General features: G+C 39.5%; 1 protein-coding gene across 1 annotated transcript in view; it reads right to left on the bottom strand.

Annotated features, from left to right (window-relative positions):
* grid2 (glutamate receptor, ionotropic, delta 2) overlaps nucleotides 1–16,307 on the bottom strand; it is a 427,408-nt gene extending 411,101 nt beyond the window's left edge. The window contains exon 1 of the mRNA XM_029511194.1: nucleotides 16,220–16,307. Within this exon, the coding sequence (XP_029367054.1) occupies nucleotides 16,220–16,307 (88 nt within the window). The remainder of the gene's footprint in view (nucleotides 1–16,219) is intronic.
* Nucleotides 16,308–20,505: the final 4,198 nt, after the last annotated feature.

The raw sequence follows: 20,505 nt of genomic DNA, 5'->3' as shown, positions 1-20,505 counted from the left end.
GTTGGGTCAACATTAGCACACATTCTCTCACGCTCTGCATGCTTGGTGGGGTGGAAAAGATTTGTTTTGTTTCCCGTCTTGGTTGGCATCAACTGCCAACATATTTTGCAGACTGGCTTTGTCATCTCTTTTTCAATAACCAACCAGGTCCACACAGCTGATGCTGTATGACTCTTTATCCACAATGTCGCCAGTTTCTGATGATGAACCCTGTTTTGCTCTGATGGTCACTGTTTTCATTTGCCTCCTCTCCTCATCCACCCACATCTTTTCCAACTCTCTTTGACTTTTCTGCTGCAACTCAAATATTTAACTTATACTCAGAAAGTGGAGACCAGAAAAGACAGACACTGACTGGCTGTTTTTGCAGACATTTCTGCCGTGTGGTGTGGACTAAATTATGCCCAAAGCTTATAATCTTGATTGACCTTCATTTTATTATGATACAATTTTTAGATTGTTTTATCACCCAAGCCAGCATGGTTGTTTGTCAAAATCACAGCTGTTTCAGAAATTCCCTGTCCTGTCTGGCACAAACAATAACATCACAGTCGAAGTCACCAAGATCACATTGTCCGCATTTTGACGTTTGATGTGAGCATTAACTGAAGCTGTTCCTGACTTCCTGCCTGCATGATTTTATGCACTGCACTGCTGCCCCATGATTGATTGACTGGATAATGGCAACAATAAACAGATGTACAGGTATTCCTAATAGTCCTAAAAGTGGTCAGTGAGCATACTTCCTACTTGGCCATAGGCCAATGACTAGTTTTGTCAGGCACGTCAGCATGTGTGAACAATGGCAATGGTGACTACAGCAATGAAGTAATCACAGATTTGTGTTTTCACACACCACATCAAATTCACTTAGTGCATGACCCTCGGCAACTACATAGAGATGGAAAATAACACTGTCTGTTCTCATATTCTGTTGCTGTGCAGAGCTGCAGTGCCAGACTGGAAAGCACTTGATAGGACTGAAGAGAGTGGATAAACATTTATCTCTACATATGTTATTTATTCTTAGACATTTTAAGAACTGCTATCACTGGCTTTCAAAAATTCCAATTTATCTCATCAAAACACATTTTGTTTGATTTCTTTTATTTATTACTATTTACGTGGTTTTATTACAAATTAAATAACATTTCCTCTGAGAATTTGGTGTCACAACTGTAAGACTGAATGTTGCCATAATGTCACAGTAAGCCTTGCTGTCTTCCTCCAACCTAGCTGTATTATGTTGTATTGTAATACCATGAAGTTACAATGACCTGGAAAACACTTAGCATAATGCAGTAATCTCCCTGAAGCACTTTTACATGTTACAAGCAGATGCATGCACATGAAGGGAATAAAAATATATGGCACGTAAGACAAGAATGTTCATACCATCATATGCTGACAGTGCAGCCATCAGTAACGTGCACATGCATTCACTTCACAGATCTACTGTTATGATGTATTTTGACTTTAGACTCCTCCTGCTTGTAGCCACAAACATACTAATCCACTCTTCCTCTCACCACTAAACCTTTCCTGAATTACAACATTTTCCTATTGTGCTTGTGCTGTTACATATTCTGCTAACTCAGTTGTGTGTATCGGTGCATGTGTGTTTGGGGGTGTTTGTGTGTGTGAGCATGCAATATAGTTTGTTTTCTTTTTGGTATAATGATGGATATACAATTTGAAAGCGAAACACAAATCAGAGTGACCATTCCTTGCTAGCATATACACTCATACAGAGTAAATGTCCACTCATTTCCTCTGCTGTGCACGTGCAGGCATGCACGCACACACACGCGCACACACACACACACACACACACACACACACACACACACACACACACACACACACACACACACACACACACACACACACACACACACACACACACACACACACACACACACACACAGGTCACCAGAAATCAGTGGGATAAATAGGAGCAAAACCATCAATATCCCAACGATTAGAGCTGGGACCTTCCGACTAAAGAGGATTTGCAGCTTAACTTTTTAAGATTTAGCTACAAGACTTATGCTCAGGACTATGGTGTAATTGAATAAGACATTTGCATAAGGATTACCAGTATGCAGTTCTAATTATTTTTATATATACTACAAAGAGACATTTTGAGAGAAATGAAAAATGGTAATAAATAACAAAGGTAAAATAAGCACTGTCACTCTTTGTCTCATCCTGATATTCTCTGAAGGGTGAAGAGAATACACGAAAGAGAATCAAATTACACTATCCACATACTGTCTCTTGACTTCCAGCGTGAAGCCCTAAAGGCAACTGCACTATTGTGTAAACATTTTAAAGGCCCCTTCTGTTCTTATACCAAGACAACAAAACACCTGAAGTACACCACACTTTCTCTGAAGCTAAAACAACAAAGGCAAGGCTACACTTCACATACAAGTACCTTGCAAATTCTAGTTTTATTGTGAGTATCAGAATGAACAGGAATGAGCTGGGAGGGAGGCAAAGATGTGGAGAAAATAAAAACAGCAGTGAAAACAATTCAATGCATCTGAAAGTGAAATATATATTTAAAGAAAGCTTAGGGGAACGAGCAACTGACATACCTTTGGTTAAATAAAAAAAAAAAAAGAGTATAGTTACTGTATTGTACTGTTCGACTGTATTGTAGTCACTTCACAAAGTGATAAATAATTCACTACTTTTAAGAGCAATTAAAATAAAACATACACGCATTTAATTTTACCTTATTGTTTGCCGACTGTCTGCTCTGTCAGATGCTGTATAAACAAAGAGGCTAAGTTACGCAGCAGAATGGCAGCACAAGTTGGTGTGTCTGATCAATATACAGTACAGGTCAAAAGTTTGGACACACCTTCTCATTCAAATGAATAGGAAAGTGTGTCCAAACTTTTGGCCTGTTCTGTACATTAACATTTCAGCTCAAAGATGTACCCCCTAATCAAAGAGTATGAAAGAGAGCAAAAGAACTGTTCCCATAATTCACCAATGTAGCCTGGCATGAATGATGCTCAAAAGAGATTTATCTTATTCAATGTAGCCCAAGGTGGTTTATATGTTTTTGATGACGTTTAGTGACAGTGGCCTTACAGCACTCACATTACAACATTTTCCAATTAGAAGCCAGATAGCAAATTTATTTTCCTCCAACTCAATACTTTTAATGCTGTGCAGCCAAAATGTCTGCTGTGAAAAAATACCTATTTGTATCTGATTGATCTGAAACTGCCCAAATTTCCCGAGCAGGAAGGCTTTACATTTAAAACAAGACAGTGGTGATGACGTTGACAAAACAATACTTGATTGCTATTATTATGGCTATCAATGATTACCATTTCAATGTACTGCCACCATCAATAGTAAATGATTACAAACCATACAACCCTCCTTTCTGACAACCTTTCACATTCGTAATAAAACCTGCATTGCTATTAAAGATGCTTTCCACAAAAGTAAATCCATTCTGAATAAGGACAGCGGGAAACTATGAAGTGCATTCAAAGAATAAAAAGCTGTGCATCATTATTGCACATAAACGCAATAAATCAATGCAACGAGTCACATAAAAGCAAGAAAAAAAGCCATCAATATTTACTCCATTTTGAAGAAAATGGCTATGTCAAAGACAACTAAGCCAAATAAAGACAGACAGGAGAGAAGTGGGCTGAAACAGCGAGTGAAAGCCGTTTAATAGGTAGATTAAAGGCAGAGAGCGAAGAATCCAAGAAGCTTAAGATCCTGAGAGTGAAGACTTTTTTCTTGGAACTTTAGTTTATTAAAGTATAGACTTTCCAACTGCAGTGTATTCCTCAAAGTTTAGGAGCACGTGCCAAACAGTTTTCCTCAGTTGAGCTGAGCATTGTTGTATTGTCTGTGGTAACATCTCTCCTAAATTAGAGTAAAGTAGTGTTGCAGTTCCTGTATATAAAACTGTCAGATTCAGAGGAGGTGATAACTCTTAACTCCAACTTTCAGTGACTCTTCTTCCTTCTTCTGTTAATGGGTACAACTATAAAATATATTTACCAATCTAATTACAGATGGAACAACATTTTAATATTAATTGATAACAGCAAAAAGAATTTAAATATAATGTTAATGAGTAGAGAAATGGGGGTAAACATCCCATGGTTTGGAGGTCAGCAGTCAGTTTTAAGGTTGTGGAGTGAACAAAATTGCATATGTGGACAAGCAAGAGGGCAGAGGAGAGAGAGTGGAACTATGGACTAAACCAAGAACAAGTGAAATACAGAAGAGAAATAGCCAAGATGGCTTTCCACAGCAAGACAGGTTCTAATGATGCTGTCTCAATAACAGCTTCCATTGTGTGAGAGCTGCTGGTTTTGCTTGAATGTACCATCGATAAGACATTTCTCTCAGGGGTTCTGCTTTGGAATCATAACTATAGTAATTTCTATAGTCATTTCAAACATTTAATGTCTAGGATCTGTAGACTCATGGGATATATTCAGCATATATATATCTATCCAATTTGGGGAATATTAATAATACAACAGACACAATGGAAGATGAAAAAACACTTGGTGATTACAACTCCCATGAATGCATTACAGCCATGTCACAGATAGCTTGAAAAGGGTCAAAGTGCATCGCACATTAAAGGAAAACATTTCCCAAGACCCGATTACAGCACCTTTCATTGAACCCCTTTAATCTGGATGTTGTAACTATTACATTGGCTGTATAATCAGCACAAAAAATGCTGTATAATCAATATGCCAGCCTCCCAGCCACCAGTCCCTATGGCATTCATTGCTGTAAATAACAATGAAGTTTTTATTTGACCTGCTTGAGGACACAAATTTGTAAGCTAATATAAAGTTGTGAATTATGTCACATTGAGGGCAGAGGAGACATAGGCATTTGTAGATTTATTAAGGCCCACATACAAGAATTATATGTCCATTTAGAATACAATGCTCCACATACAAAAAACAAAATACTTTCTAAATTCTTTACAAATTTTGAGATTTGGACTCAATATAGGTATTGTGAGGATGCCATTTGGGGTTTCATTCTCTAGAAATTACTGTTATCAATTTAGGAATTGATCAAGTGATCTGAAGAGTTCAGAACTTGGCTGACCTGAGTTCAGAACTTACATGAATAGTAATGCTAGAATGTAGCCTCTCTCCCACATTGAGTGTGACTGTTCAAGTACTTTTCATACAGCACATTTTGTTTGATTGTTCTTAAATACTCTCTTAAGTGAAGACTTAGTAACTTTACACCTTAATTTTAATATTGTGGTACGTCTTCCACCCCTGGAGATACTGTTGTAGGCAGATATATTAAAGCTCATCTTTTCTAAGCTAAGGTGCCCTTCCAAAGCTTCATGGTGTTGATGAAAGAACACTACACAAAACACTTGCATCAGTACCCGCGAAAGAATAATTCTAGTTGCTATTGACCAACAGGACCCCAGACACTGTAACTGACTGAGACTCTGAGTCATAAAGGGATGAACATGTTAGAGCTGATTAATCATGTATTGATGAGTCTGTCACAGGTAGAGACGGTGCTACTGACTTCTTAGGAAAGGGGATGTCTCAACAATAATTGGAGGAGATTCCTCAGTGAAATACCGCATGGTCATTCTCTCCATATTGGATTCAAATAGAACTTTAATGGAGCAATATTCGAGTTGAGTCATGACACTGAGCTTCTGATTGCTCACTAGCAACTTTCAGTGGCTCATTCTTTATCTCGTAGTATGTTATGAATGCCCAAAACAGCCAACCATAGTTTCCTGCTGATACTGCTGTTACCATATCTCCATAATATTTTATTACCTAGCTATTGTGTTTGCACTGCATGCAGTATTTGCATAAATAATTTCACAGTGAAACTTTTTAGCCTTAACTGCAAGAAACATAGGCTAAAGCATAGTCCACTCACTAGTGGAGTGCGCAGAGCCTGAAAGATGCGAAAACTAACAAGACTAGGTCAAAACCAAGCATACATTTAGACTTCCTAAGGTCAAAGTCTTCTATCATAACTACAATGTAAACTGACAAAAACACAAAACAGATCTGTTAGACACAAGCACTGTATTTTCACCAATATTCATAGTCACATAATATGAAATTTAGCGTTAACAGAATATTTTTACTTTCTCACACCCAGCCTCCGTCTGGAATCCGTGACAGGTAATACTTTATTTACCTTTACTCCTAAAGGTAACAGACTTATTTGATGCAAGTCTGTATTTCTAACTCTCCTGTTTGACATTATAGGCATCTAGCAATTTCTGTGTTGATGTTACTGGGATACATTTTCATACAGATACAAACACTACATATAATTGCTATTAAATAAAGGCCCTCTCACACTTCAGCGGGCAGGAAAACCATTTCTTAACATGACTTTTATTGCTGTACTGCAGTAGTATTTGGCTGCTGATCTTATTGTTGTATGCATTGTGTTCAGATCTGCGAGTTTCTTTACCTTAGCTGTGTCCCCCTCCCTCTCTCTGCCGAGTCTCTGTTACATTTTGTTATTCCTCTGCCTCCTACAGTAATAATTATACATGTAATGAAAGCCATTTATTAGCTATAATGGAGGTGGGGCTCTGTGTTTTGGAAACTCTCCTCTGCTTCCTGCAGCTCCTGAGCAACAGGGAAGCCAGAACAGTAGAACAGATACTTGGAAGGCTGCCTGTTACAGGAAGCGCAGCCCTTAGCACACAGTTGGCATCCATACACAGCTAGCCATGTACTAGGTTTGGACCTTGTCCCTGAAAAAAATTATTCTACATCTCCCTGCCCTCTGTTGAATTGGTAACACTGCAGGTTGTAAACACATCCTTGTTTGCACCAGAAAAGTCAGTGGTGTGGCACTGGGTTGGCCAATAGTGGAAATAAGATCTCTCAGTCACTGATATTCCAGATTGTAGGACTGGCCTCAATGTTCAAGTCTAATATACTTGTTCAACCATAGTATATTTCAAGTAGATATTACTGCATGTCGCCTCCAGAGTGGTGAATGGTTTGTATCACCTACATGCCATGGACAAGGTGATCCACATTTAAGTCAACTGCAGAGGTAACAGTGGGAACAAAGGTAACAATGAGCAAAACAAGAGAAAAGTAGAATATTAATAGAATTATGTTAAGACTGCAGTTATGGTGTCTCAAAACCTTCTGCAAAGCTTTATGCGCATGTTCTGTGAGCGTAGTTTAGCTTAACTAGGTGTATTCTGGTAAATTGTGACATTGATCATGATAATATCTTGTGACCTCAGTTGTCACATGGCAGTCACATGGCAAGGGGTTGTAAATGAGAAGTGGGTCATAAATAGCTTTTATTTACAGTAGAAGTAACTCCACTGACTATCTTTTAAAGTAGGTCTACATCACATTTGCGCTTGACGAATGCATGGATGTATGCACAAACGTATAAATTTAATTCTGAGTCTATTCAACAGCACTGGCCACACTGGTTCATTTAACAAGGTTTACAGCTGCAGTAAGGCCATTTCAGCGTTGACAAATGCACAATTCCAAAAAGGCAAATAACTGGACAAACAACTAGACTCAAATGCAGCTTCTACCTACAGGCTGTTACATGGGTAAACTCCATGCCTCTTGAATGCATTTCACTTAGTATAGACTTGCAATAGATTATTTTATAGATTTTTTCTAACTTGTATCATAAGCTTCCTGACCCAAATACAAAATTCTTTTCAAATGCAAACAGAAGAAAGAGAAGACTGGTAAATCAACCTTGAACAATTGCTTTATATTAATCTGACGTGTGTCCGGTTCACCACATTGTATTAACACAGTAAAGTGTGAGAGTAAACCACCATCTGTTCTGTGAGCTCTCACATTGCTTTTCATTGCTGATCAAAGAGGTTGAATCACAAATTCTGAATGTCAAAATAAGAGGCCAACCATATTGTCACCATATGCAAAGGTAAGATTTAAATACTAGTATAGGTAAGTCGAAAAGTAGCTACTTGATCTTCTTTAACTCACATGGGAGAGGAGTTTTAAAATACGAAATATGCAAATATATGCTCTGACTGATCTCTCCCACTCATTTGTTGATTTCCTTTTTTAGACCCTAAAGGAACATGAAACAGCCATGACTCAGTTGGTACATGTAGGTGGCTTTGTGACATGTTGCCAAGTGTGAGACAAAGAAACAAACAACGCATTACGATTCCACAACAGTGATTAGCAAAGTGTTTAAAACCTCTCCATTATGTTACCTGTTTCTTTAATAAGTGACAGCATATAAGGCATCAAACAGATGGATACAAAAGAGAGAGACGAGAGGTGGGGGATAAAGGGGAACACAATATAAGGGTGATGTAGTACAAGAACAGAAAGAAAAGAGAAAATGGACCAAAAAGCTGAAGGAAGGCAGGGTATGTGGGTGGCACAAAAGTGAACATTGAAGGAGAGACAATGCAGGTGCAGAGTAATGTAAACACTTTGAAATAAAGGCAAAGGAACAGACCAATACTGTGGTAATTAATTTGGTATCATGTTAAGGACAAATGAAAGAAAAAGTATTTAAGAGTGACAAGACAATGTCACATACACAAGCTACTCACATCACATCATAGATTTACAATATTAAATGTGACTACAGAGCCAGTTAAACTCGACCAGCAGTGATAAAGTTTAGCCACAGCAGTGCAGGAAAGAGACTGAATAATTAAATGAGTCATTTGTTTCAACTGTTTGTGTTTCTCTGTTGTCTGAAATACAGCTGATCCTTTGATTCAACTGTATCTCCCACACTGGAGTAACAGTGGCTGCATGATATAACTCAATGAACAGCCAACATGAGAAATAGGCAAAAATTTCCAAATGCTGTTTTTGGATTCTCCATTTTATTTCAACCATTAAAAATAGAGATCACATTTAAAAATATCACATTAGTAGTAATAGTCATGCCTTTGTAACTTAGTGATAAAATTTGGACATTTCAACATACAATTTTATTTTCTTTTTATTTCTTCATGGACAACTACATACAGAATAGCATTTATTATTAGAAATGTATAATGAAGCAATTGCAGTATTTCAGTACTCTGATTTCAGCAAAAAAATATAAATAAAATTGTTACAATTACATTTCCCCATATATTTATGTTAATGTTGAACAGTTGAACTGACTATTGGAGAACTCTTTAAAAAAAGAAGTTTATTTATTTATTTGTTTATTTTAATTGTTCCATCATTATCTGTCAGTATTTATTTTGTGTTTTGTCAAGTGGAAATAACGGCTTTCCTTAACAATAACTGCTTTGTAGGTCATTTCTGTACTGGTTTGAAAGGATTAAAAGAAGAAAAGGTGATGATTTAATTCATTTCTGGATATGTAGGTGGGTAGGGTGAATCCACACAAAACCACAACATAAATATGGAATTGTACTCTAACAACTGTAATACAATGAATTTTCCAAGAATATGTCCTTCGCTGTTCCATGAGTCATTTACAAATGAATGAAGCAATGCAAGATGAAACGGGAATGTTGATTTGAATGTGGTATGGTTGCCAAGGAAGGAGAAAAGTACTGCAGATACTCACATGTACACACATTGATGAATACGCATATACAACAACACACATGCATGTGCCAATGAACACAGACCATGGCACAGAGGAGTTAAGCAATTTACTCTGCAGGCAGTATGCACATCGGTACATTCATAAACATGCATACACGTCCATGCCTGACAAATACAGTATATACATGACAAGTGTAATGAACATTCATGGCACCCTTTCCTACAGTGAGAAACAGTGCAGATTGCTGGAACACTAAACCAGTATTTGTGTCAGCAGAGACAGCAAACATGTTCATGAAAGCAGCAGAGAGGGAGGAAATGGTCGCCTTAGCTATTCCCTCTACTTTTTCAATTTACTGCAAGAATGTAGAAAGTTTAAAATTGATGAACACCACACAGACACTTACACCATATACAGCATATAAAGAAATTTACAAATACACACACACAAAACTGACAGCCATGCTCGTCACTGAAAAAAAATTCAACTTTCCTTTGAAGTTTCCCCTCATCATTAGCATGATTACATAGACCTACTGCACAGCAAGCATTCTTCCTGAATAAGACTCACTGCATACAAATGGTTTCTCTCGAGTGAATCTTACTGTTTACTCAACATGTTTGTATTTTGCATGTCTCTGAATAGTAATTGCCAAATAGGGTGATTAATTCCTCTGAGTGTTGCAGAGGCCTTGAAATGTCCCCACTCTGGTTTTGAAACAGACACACATTGCATGTGAGTCTGTTTCAGGTTTTACTCTTGTTCCACTAAATCAAAAGTTATCTGCTAATTTCCAGCCAATGCACAGACTGTGTAACGAGCTAGCTTTTTGTCCTCAATGTAAAAATGGCTTTACTGAAAAGACAATACCACAGGTACTTGGTAAGTGCAAATAATGTTCACAGAGGTGGTTTAAGTCCATCGTCACAAAAAGCAGTCACTTGCTTTAGAGAACAACAATGGCTCTTATCCTCAGATGACATTTGGTGTGTGACTTTGCGTGTGTCAACTGGATAAACACGACACAAAATACAATCATCCAGAAACAAGTGCCTGTGTTGTACAAGTCCTTCCTAGGCCATCTGGTCTGTTCTACCTACATCAGTGACCGATGCAGTAAGATGAAGCACCTCTGACAGAGCTGGGTTGACTCTCCTCAGAGAAGTAATCATATTTCTTCTCACAGCTACCTGTCAGTCCATCTCAAACTCAGAAACACACACACGTTTTCTCTTTCTTTCTGTCTCTGTGGCCTGGTTAAGGGGTTCTGCCTCAATGACCAGGTTCAGACATCAGAGCTGCTGTCTGTCTCTTTCCCTTACACAAGGATCCAAAAGAGTCGCCAGTATCACAAAAAAACACACGCAAACCAGATACACAGCACACCTGAGTGAATTATATTTACACATACACACAAATACAACTCCAGTGTTTAAGCACACAAATGTGAGGTGCTAAATCTCCCCAGTCAAAGATAGCACAGACCAGCACAGCTGTCAACAGTGATAGACATAGAACATAGAAAATAGTAAGTAGTTAGTACACACTGCATAGCCCCCACCCTTGTGAGAGGGTGTATAAGAGCAGATTAAAGTAAATGTGTGGTTGCACTCACACGAACAGAACCTGATAATTCAAAAGAGGAAGTGCTGTTGATGTCAGTGACACAAAACTGGAAAGAAGTACAACTCACTCATACTGAGATGTTCTGTAACCCTTCTTCATGAAGAAGACCAGAATAGCAAATAGCATAAGGAACAACTGCACTCGAGCCGGAGCTGTAATAAAATGGATCTAGATGGGCCTCACTAATTAGTCTGATGTCACATTCATTGACCCAGTTTTACAGCCACACGCGGTTGGTTTTCCTCACTTCTTTACAAAGAGAACACCAGAAAAATTATAACATAAACCCGGGTGTCTTACACATATACGACTGTCCTCCTTTCTACACAGCATCAAAACTTTTAATGGTTTATGGAGTCTTTGAAAGAAATGTAAGCATTTTATAAACCACTGCAGAGGCAACACTGTCTATTAGACAAATCCACTCCAGAGCGTCTGGTTTTCTGAGATCTCACCTATTTGTATCACTCTCGGTAATCCTACATTGTCACAGCAATATAGCACTCCAGAAATGTGCCATTGGCACTCTTCAACATGAGTTATAAGTAATGAAATGGTTCAACAAAGTTTTTAGTGAAACACCTTCTAAATGGTAAAAACTCATCCAAGTCTGATTTACATATGAACTGTTCCAAAATGCATCTGTTCATTTTATGTCTTTTACAAATTTCACACTGTACTGTGGGGTCGATAACATCCATCAAGTCTTGTACTCTGACTTAAGATGCAACACTATATGGAGAAATTGCAAGCCGTACAAATCTTTCCACGTCACAACACAAGGAAAATACATGATATAGAACTTGCTAAGAGTATTTTATTGATCAAGAATCATCAGAGATTTATTTCCATAACTTACTGCACAATTTTATTGCTTGAAAAGTAATGGTGGTTTTTAAGCCCTTTTCATAGTATTCATTCATCACATTAATGTTTTGCTGTGATCTGGGCAAGAACATTAAGAAAAGACAAAGACCATAACCATACATGGCATCTGTAATACGTGGCTGCAGTGCATAAAGAATAAAGATGCTGCCTCATATTTACACAAGTAACCATCTAAGATTCATTCCAATAATCTGTGCCCCTTGGCATTTGGACGTGTGTGAACAATTCTGAATGATATTAATCTGGAGGCTCAGACCAAGCTATAAAATTCATCAGTACAGCCAGGACAAATCTAATAAACTGTATTTCAGAGATTGTATCAAAAAGGGGGACTGAATGTGTATGAGAGAGGGCAGGAGTGAAAGAAGGATTATTTGAACCAGAGTGAACCAGGCTCACGCACTTCTGCTTTCCGTCATCTCTGAAGCATGATGAGCCAGTGGACGCTCTGGCACACCATGGCTAAAACCAGTGTGACTCCAAAGGGCTTAATCTGGCTGCATAAAGCACAGTGACTTTCTGAGTGTAAATAATTAGGAACACAAGCAACCCTGCACACTTCAACCCTTTGTCTATGTGAGTGTGTCTATCTGGCCAACACACATGCAGAATCCATATGAACTGCCTTCATTGCCATTCAGCACACGATGCAGCAAGGGCCGAGAGGCAAACGAACTCCCCCCTTCCTTCTGCATGCTGATCATTACAGAGAGAAAGAGGGAGGGAGACAGAAAGAAGAATAGAGAGAAAGATATGTGAGGCAGTGGTGCCAGCTCCACAGCAGTTCAATCACATTTAATACCAGGACAAAGCAAGATGAAAATGTCTGTTGGTCATTGCTGTTAGTACCACTGAAATAATGGCAGCTCTGGTGCAGAATGGCACAGGTTTTCAGTACTGAAAGCTAAAAATGGTAGATGATGACGGCACTAAGTCTGCTTTCTCTCCCTTCGCTCCCCCTGGTTTCTCTGTCTTTTCCTTTCTCTCTTCCATCTTTTCTGCCTTTGATATACATCTCTCTTTGCCCATCTATCTCACCCTCTCTTACCCTCATTCCATCTTTAGCGGCAACAAAGAGATTAAAGGGGGATTACTTCTAACATGTCAATGTGATGTGCCTGCTGGGTATAGTACTTTTTTCCCCTTTCTCATGCAGTGTTAAGTCAATATGATGCACACGCATTCACGCACAGACAGGTCAGCATTGAGCTGGAGAGAAGGTAATGAAGAGAGTGTAATAAACAACTGAATATTTCCATGGGTATTAATCATTTTCCCTAACTAAGAAAACATTGAAATGTTAATGGGCCTTTTATTTCCTTGAAACAATACCACCTTTTCTGAAAAGTAGGGCCAGCAAGTCATTGCATTCTTTTCTTGACTTGCTTCCACTGCATCAACAGCTTGTCTTATCTTCTGTTTCTGAGGTCTGCTGAAAAAGCTCAGGTAAGCAGGGATGGGTGAGGGGTGTTGAAGAAAAGATGGACAACTTGAAAAAAGAGATGTTGCTTTTTTGTATTGCTTTTGGGGGCGATAACCTTTTGTTGTGATTCAAAGTACTTCCGACCTGCAAGGAAATGAACTATTGATTAGAAATAAGGTGTAGATAGAAAAAGTAAGGGAAAGCCAGACGCAAGACTGAAATCACACCAACCACAGATGCTGATCCTTTACCCACACATGCAGACACTTACATGAATACATGCTTGTTTATATGCAGGGTAAAGTAACCCTGCAACACACCACTTAAGTGGAGTTGTAACTAACCAGGAACCAATGACCTATAGATTGACTGTCTATTCTACTAATTGGAAACCACACACTGCCAGGTATTTTACTCATTATCATCTTCTCATAATTTGGGTTTGGAGGTGATTTTAGGGCCTTTACCTCTGTAAAGCCCATGTTCATACTATCCAATGTTACCCACTGGCTGTTGAAATACAGTCTAGTAAAATATGTCCATCCATCTTTTTGTTTACCGTTCTCCATTTATATAACTATAGGTGGACATATAAACACAGACACACACTGAATGGTACACAATGTTGTATCTTTTTGTTTGTTATTGGGTATAAGTCTGCATGTGATGACTTCTTTGGCACTATAACAGCTACAATGTTTCAGATTTACAACTGATGTACTCTTGTGCTCATACATTTAAAACTTCAAGTAAACTTGGATATCAATGGCCAAATTGATGGAGATGCTGAGAACTTAGAGCCAGTGAGACACCATGTATGAAAACTACACAACGGTAAACTTAAATGAACACCACAGAGAACAATCTGTGGACATTGTGAACTTTGAACCAGTTTCAGCAGCTGACAAGAACTTTAGTGCAGTAACCTACTTTGCAATACAAAAAATTTCCTCCTAAAAAACAGCTTTTAGCCTCATTGCTGACACCCTTTTCTAAAGAAACTTACCATCAGCATGCAGGTTAAATTCCTGTGTCTTGCTGTGAGACATTTGCAGAACATGTGGTTTTCTGCTTGGATCAAACCCTCCAGTCACAGGGTGATCTGTCTAACCAGTGGATTACACAGACACCCCCATAGGGCCACTAGTGCAACTAACAACTGTGTCTGCGGGATGACACTGGACGAGAATGAGTAATATTTCAGCAGCCATCCTACTGTTTTGCACTGAAATTTCTATGCAACCTAATGTAAATGTCATTTTAAAAAAAAAATAAATAAGACAATTAGCATTATCATTTAAAAAGTAGTATAATCTAAGGTTGAAGTTTTTACTTGGCTTAATTGGCATAGCAACTGCATTTCACACTATCTGCAAATGAGATAATACACTATGCATTCACTATCAGCTTGACCCATGCCAATCTCATTTATTTGGCCATGTTGCTGTTGTATAACATATGGCGCATCACTTTGGTCTGCAGCCCAGAAAAGACCTAGACTAAATCCAGCCAGGTAGCAGTTCAATGTGCCTGAACTGTGCTTGGAAAATCAGCTGTCCAGGGTTTAAATGGATCCAACAGAGCAGCCCCTCCCATCCTCTGGCAGCATAATGCAGTGAGGTAGATTGGCTTGTGATGTGTCACTTATGTGACTGAATCTCCATATGTGTGACTGTCTGATAAAATATGGATATAATCTCTGTACAGTGACATAAACACTGTTTAGCACGGACAGGTGCTTCTCTCCCTCTCTCTATGTGCTTGAGTGTATTTTTGTTCATTACTCTTACTCACACACCTGCACACTGCCCTCTGTGTTTTTTGTCACCCATTCCGGGCCACCGCGTTGTGCAGTGATTGTGTTTTGCCCATCATCACCACCTCGCGTCCTCATCTCATCCTGCAAGACACGCTCTCCAGCGTCCACCCCCACCCCACCCCAACCACCCCCGCAAACTGTAGCTGGAGCCGGAGGAGCCTCTACAACGCCTGAAAGAATACGCTCCGTGATGTCGACATCACACTCAACACAACAGTGCCACACTTTGCCGGCGGTGGTAGAAGGCAGAAAATACGTCCGGGCATAAAAAGGTTTTTCCTCTCTCCTGGCACTGCAGCTGCTCATGACGATAGGCGCTAATGTCTTAATGCTTCACGAAAATCTTTCAGCAGAACATTTGCCGCCATCCCGGGCAGCGTCCTAAACCACCTGTTTTTCCTGCATCATGCGCGCACAGCCATTGCTTCCATGCGAAATACTCGGAGAGCGTTGCACTGTACAAGTGCAACCGCTCTACCACCGACATCGATCAATTTATATGACAATTCACGACATTAATCAACACGTAGAGTCCGGTTTTTTGCAATTTGAAGGCCTGTGTTGATGCAATTGATGCGCAATGATTCCTCAACTCAAATGCAAACTTCACTAGAAATGGTGTCAGTAATGGCTCATCACAGACCTCTAGTTGGCTATTTTTGCAATATGAAGTCCCAACATATCGTTTCAAGTACGGTCTCTATATCCTGAAAGATGTAGTTCATATTAATTAAAAAATATATCAAATCCCACAAGGAGTCAAAGAAATTGCTAGGAAATGTGTGATTTGAGCAGCGCAGCACATCAATGCTGAAACCTCCAACATGTTTCCTGAGAGACGCACAGTGTACCCGATTGTGGCTGCGAATGAAAAGAGGAAAGGCGCAGTAACTCACCGATGTGAATTATTGAATCCGATAGCACCGACCTCCACTCCTGGCTCCAAAAGACGGCAACGACCAAGATAGCTGAGATAACTTTCATGTTGTCCGGATATATTTCCCCTCAAATAAGCACAGCTGTGTGAGTGAGAGCGATCAGACTTAAAATCCTGAGAACCGAAGCTTCTTTTTTAGTCCATTTGTACGGCGGTCAAGAAAATTCCCTGGAATCTGCGCCTTGATATGTTCTTCACTTGACGTTAGAGTGTGATGCTTGTCTGTAGAAGAGGAAATCAGTAGAGATTCCCGGACAGTCACAGACTGTAAACCTGCTGTAACCCTCCTCCCAACATTAAATCATATTCTGGGCGAGCAGGGAGATGCTGAGCCGCAGAGAAAACAAACCGCATCCAAACGCCGACGCGTTAAGGCGAGCTGGGGGGCTGGATGATGTGGCCACTCGGTTAAAGGTATAAATCGGGAGCCATTCAATAACGTCAGGGGAGACCTAGTTATCTTGAAAAGCAGGTCCTGTTATAATGACCCGAGAATCCCAGCCTTTCAGACCTGACGACGCAGTTTCCCCCTTGCACCAATCACCAAATCCCCAGCAGCAGCAGCAGCAGCAGCCTCAGCGGACCGAGTCAACGCCAAAACTTCCATTTTCCCAGGGATTTTTATTTTCCCTTCACTTGGCTCCTCTTTGAATGTCCCCGCGGTCAGAACACAAACGAAGCAGGCGACTTTTTTTTTTTCTTACAGTGGAAAGAGGTTTGAAAAATGACAAAAAGCCTTGTCACATGGATTTACCACAGGGGGGGGGGGGGACCATATTCCGAAATAGTCTCTATTTTCCTGTAAAAATGACAGCGGTGGAGCGCGCATGGAGAGGGCTCTAAAACGCGCGGCTAATGAAGGGGCGCTGCAAAGCCACCGTCCTTCTCTGCGTCAGGGAAGGAAAATGTGGGCTAGGATATCTGGAGAATACGTGCCAACGACTCTCCGCGGTCCGCACTCCGTATGCGGGTACTCACGTCGGACTCAGCTCACACGCTGGCTGGTGTAGAGGAGGTATGCCGCGGTCGTGTGGAGGAGAGCGGGAGGAAAGGGGAGGAGGGAGGAGAAGGGAGAGGTAGGGAGGAGACCCAGGAGAATGGGGGAGAGAGAAAGAGAGAGCGAGAGAGAGGGAGGAAAAAACAGACAGCCAGCAGCAGCAGCAGCCGCCAGCCGGACGCGCTCCTCCTGTCTGAGGGGAGAGAGGAGCTGCGCCTCTCAGAGCAGGCAGGCGGAGGATGCGGCGGGGCGGCCGACTGACAGGCGGCCAGCAGAGGAGAGGCTCTGATCTGCCAGGCCGAGCTCTGCCATGGACACTTAAAACCTGCTGCCTACCTCTCACTTCAACCAGAGCTCGCCATCAGGCTGACCGTGGGGTACCACTCATGACGTACAAGGTTATTTGGGTCATACACTTAGCAGGGATTTCTTTCCTTTTTTTGTCATGGACTTTGCCTTTGCGATTTGAAGAGCGTTCTGATTTAGAGTTTTAGGTTCAATGCACTCATTAAATATTGGATCAAGAATAGAGCTCTTAACTAACAAAAATTTGATACTTCATAAATCCGGTTTTCTTTAATTATTATTAATTGAACAAAAAAGGGGGAATACATTCCCAGCATTTTATTTAATAAGTCTTTTTCTTTACTAAATAAAACTTTAATATATTAAAAATTCCTGAATTTTGTATGCACATGCGCATAAAGAGCGCAAAAAAAGGTTTTTGGACACATTTTCCTCACCCTTCAGTTAACAGAAGTAGAGTGGTTTGTGTGTGTGTGTGTGTGTATATATATTTATATATATATATATATATATATATATATATATATATATATATATATATATATATATATATATATGACCCAAGTTGTCAAGAGCCAATATTAGGTGCAAAAAATAAGCTATGCAATGACTTGGGTCATTCACTTTTTTGGGTGCCAAGGTGGGCGTCCTCTGTTGTAAAGACCTTCTCTGTCTCTACATTTTTCAGTGGTTCTGCCATCCTTTTCTTCCTGTTTGATGCCGGTCAGCTGCCAATAGAGCTTTACCACCACCATGGCATTAGTCGGCCTTCTTCCCTCACTTTAAGAAATGTTGCCACTGTACTTCTGTGTACAATAAAAAAGACAAATCTAATCAGTGATTAAAATAGTTGGCAACTAATTTAACAATCAATTTTATTTGATTTAATCTATCAATCGTTGCAGCCCTAGTTAGGTGCCTTAATTTTTCATAACTTCTACAGTATCTGTCCATCACATCCATTCATCTCATTAATATACAAGTTTTCTTTTCCTATATTATTCATTCATCTTTTTGTCCATCTATTCATTACACCTCCATACCCATTGCCATCCCTGCTTCCCTGAAGGGTTGGAGTCCACAGGGCTTTCTTAATCTGCCCCAGAATTTGGATTAGGGATTAGGAGGGCTGCAAACCTCAGGCTTGGAGTCATACTGTTTTGTATGCATTCAAGGAATGGGAGATTAAACTGACAGTGATATTGATGCTGTGAAAGATGCTCTCACTTCTCTCCTTTTTGGGCACTATTGATTTATTATTAATTGTTTATATAACCACTCACACTGAAGGGGAACATCTTTTGTTGAGCGAGTGAGCTGAATCTGAAAATGCAGATAAGAAAAAAGGTTTTGTAAACAAAGATACTTTTGGAGAAGAAGATATAACCCTCGCAATGGCCAATGTTGTATTTGTGTTAAAATAAAATACAAGACCTGGTTTGGATATCAGACACACTAAAGAATTCGATTCGATTTATGAAAACTGCAGACACCCCCTCCCGCCCCCAAAAAATTTACAATAGACCAGATCAGGATCTTTGTAAACCTTTGATTAATATGAGCTATTAATTTCAGTGGGAAATAGAAAAATATTCATAAACCTTTACCTTATGAAATATATATTCTAACACAAACTTGTGCGCATAAATAATTATATGCAGGAGTTTTCCTTCTGGCAGAAACACAGCTTCATAAAAAACTCTCAAATAACTAAATCTAAATAAAAAAACATTTAAAGTTTGCATTATATGATGACTAATTCATAAAAAACAACAGTGAGGGCTCTACCTTCTGTTAAATTAATCAAGAGTTTAATGTCATGAAATAATCGGTTAAAAAAAGAAAGAAAAAAGGGGGATTTTTCTGTTCATTGTGAAACCTCTAGTAAAGGAAATCCTTGGCTGTAACGCTCAAATTTTTTGAAACACTGGAAAACATCTTCCTGCTGAGGAAAGAGATGGTGAAAGTGTAACCTTGAATATGATTCAATAATGGCATGCCTGAAAAACAAAATGCTTTATGGTAATCTGTTATTTCTGGGGCAAGTCTTACACCAGATGGGCACTGGACACTTAGACCTCCAGATCTATCCTGTGTTTTGGCTGTGGACTGATCCCTTACTGTAATCCCCCTATCAGTGGTGAACTGGGTGCTCAGGACTGGGTGGATACAGACGAGTTGGTTCATCCGCACCAACTGCTAAAAATACACAACACAAGTGGTGTCTGTGTAGTATCAAAAGCATAGGCTTTTTGCTGGTTATTATTGGGTTATCGCTCATCCATCAGAAATTGAGAAAATATCATTAATATAGTGATAAACTAATATAACAAATTAATTTTAAAGTTAATTGAGGCACTGGGAAAACGTAGGTTAATGTGTCTTTGTTGTTGTGATTTCTGGTTAGGCTTTGGTTTTGCCACACCATTAAGTTCACATACACATATTTAGCACATCCAGTACTAAGTAACACACGTAGGCCTCGGTGAGACAGGTTGAACTGTCCTGTAGCTGTACAATCCTATCCATGATTACTCTAAATCAGCATATAAAAACAGGCATTCTTTCTTTTGTGGAGTTTTGAAGTGAGTAGTTTCCACAATATAACAATGACGCTGCGTACTGCATATGCCAACATACCTGATTATTTAGCTCTCATTTAGCGCCTTTCGGCCTTCCAATCAAGTCTCAAAGGCATCATTTGAGAGTACGATCTTGTTTCAATGAAAGTACAATAATCTTAATACATACTTAGATCATTTGGGGAAGGCACTCATTTTGTCTTACAGCAATGTTTTATTTTTGAATCGCTTTTGCACTGTCTGCAGCATTCATCCCTGCGGAGTCATCACCACCACCAGCAGTGAAACTGTTGTCAGTTCTTACTACAGTTAATAAATGTAAACAATATTAAAAGTGGCAAAATTTTTCATTGAAATAAA

The sequence above is a fragment of the Echeneis naucrates genome, chromosome 9 (genome assembly GCF_900963305.1).
Source record: "Echeneis naucrates chromosome 9, fEcheNa1.1, whole genome shotgun sequence".
Classification (NCBI taxonomy): domain Eukaryota; kingdom Metazoa; phylum Chordata; class Actinopteri; order Carangiformes; family Echeneidae; genus Echeneis; species Echeneis naucrates.
The sequence above is the reverse complement of the archived record's forward strand: the minus strand, read 5'-3'. Positions and strand labels throughout refer to the sequence as shown.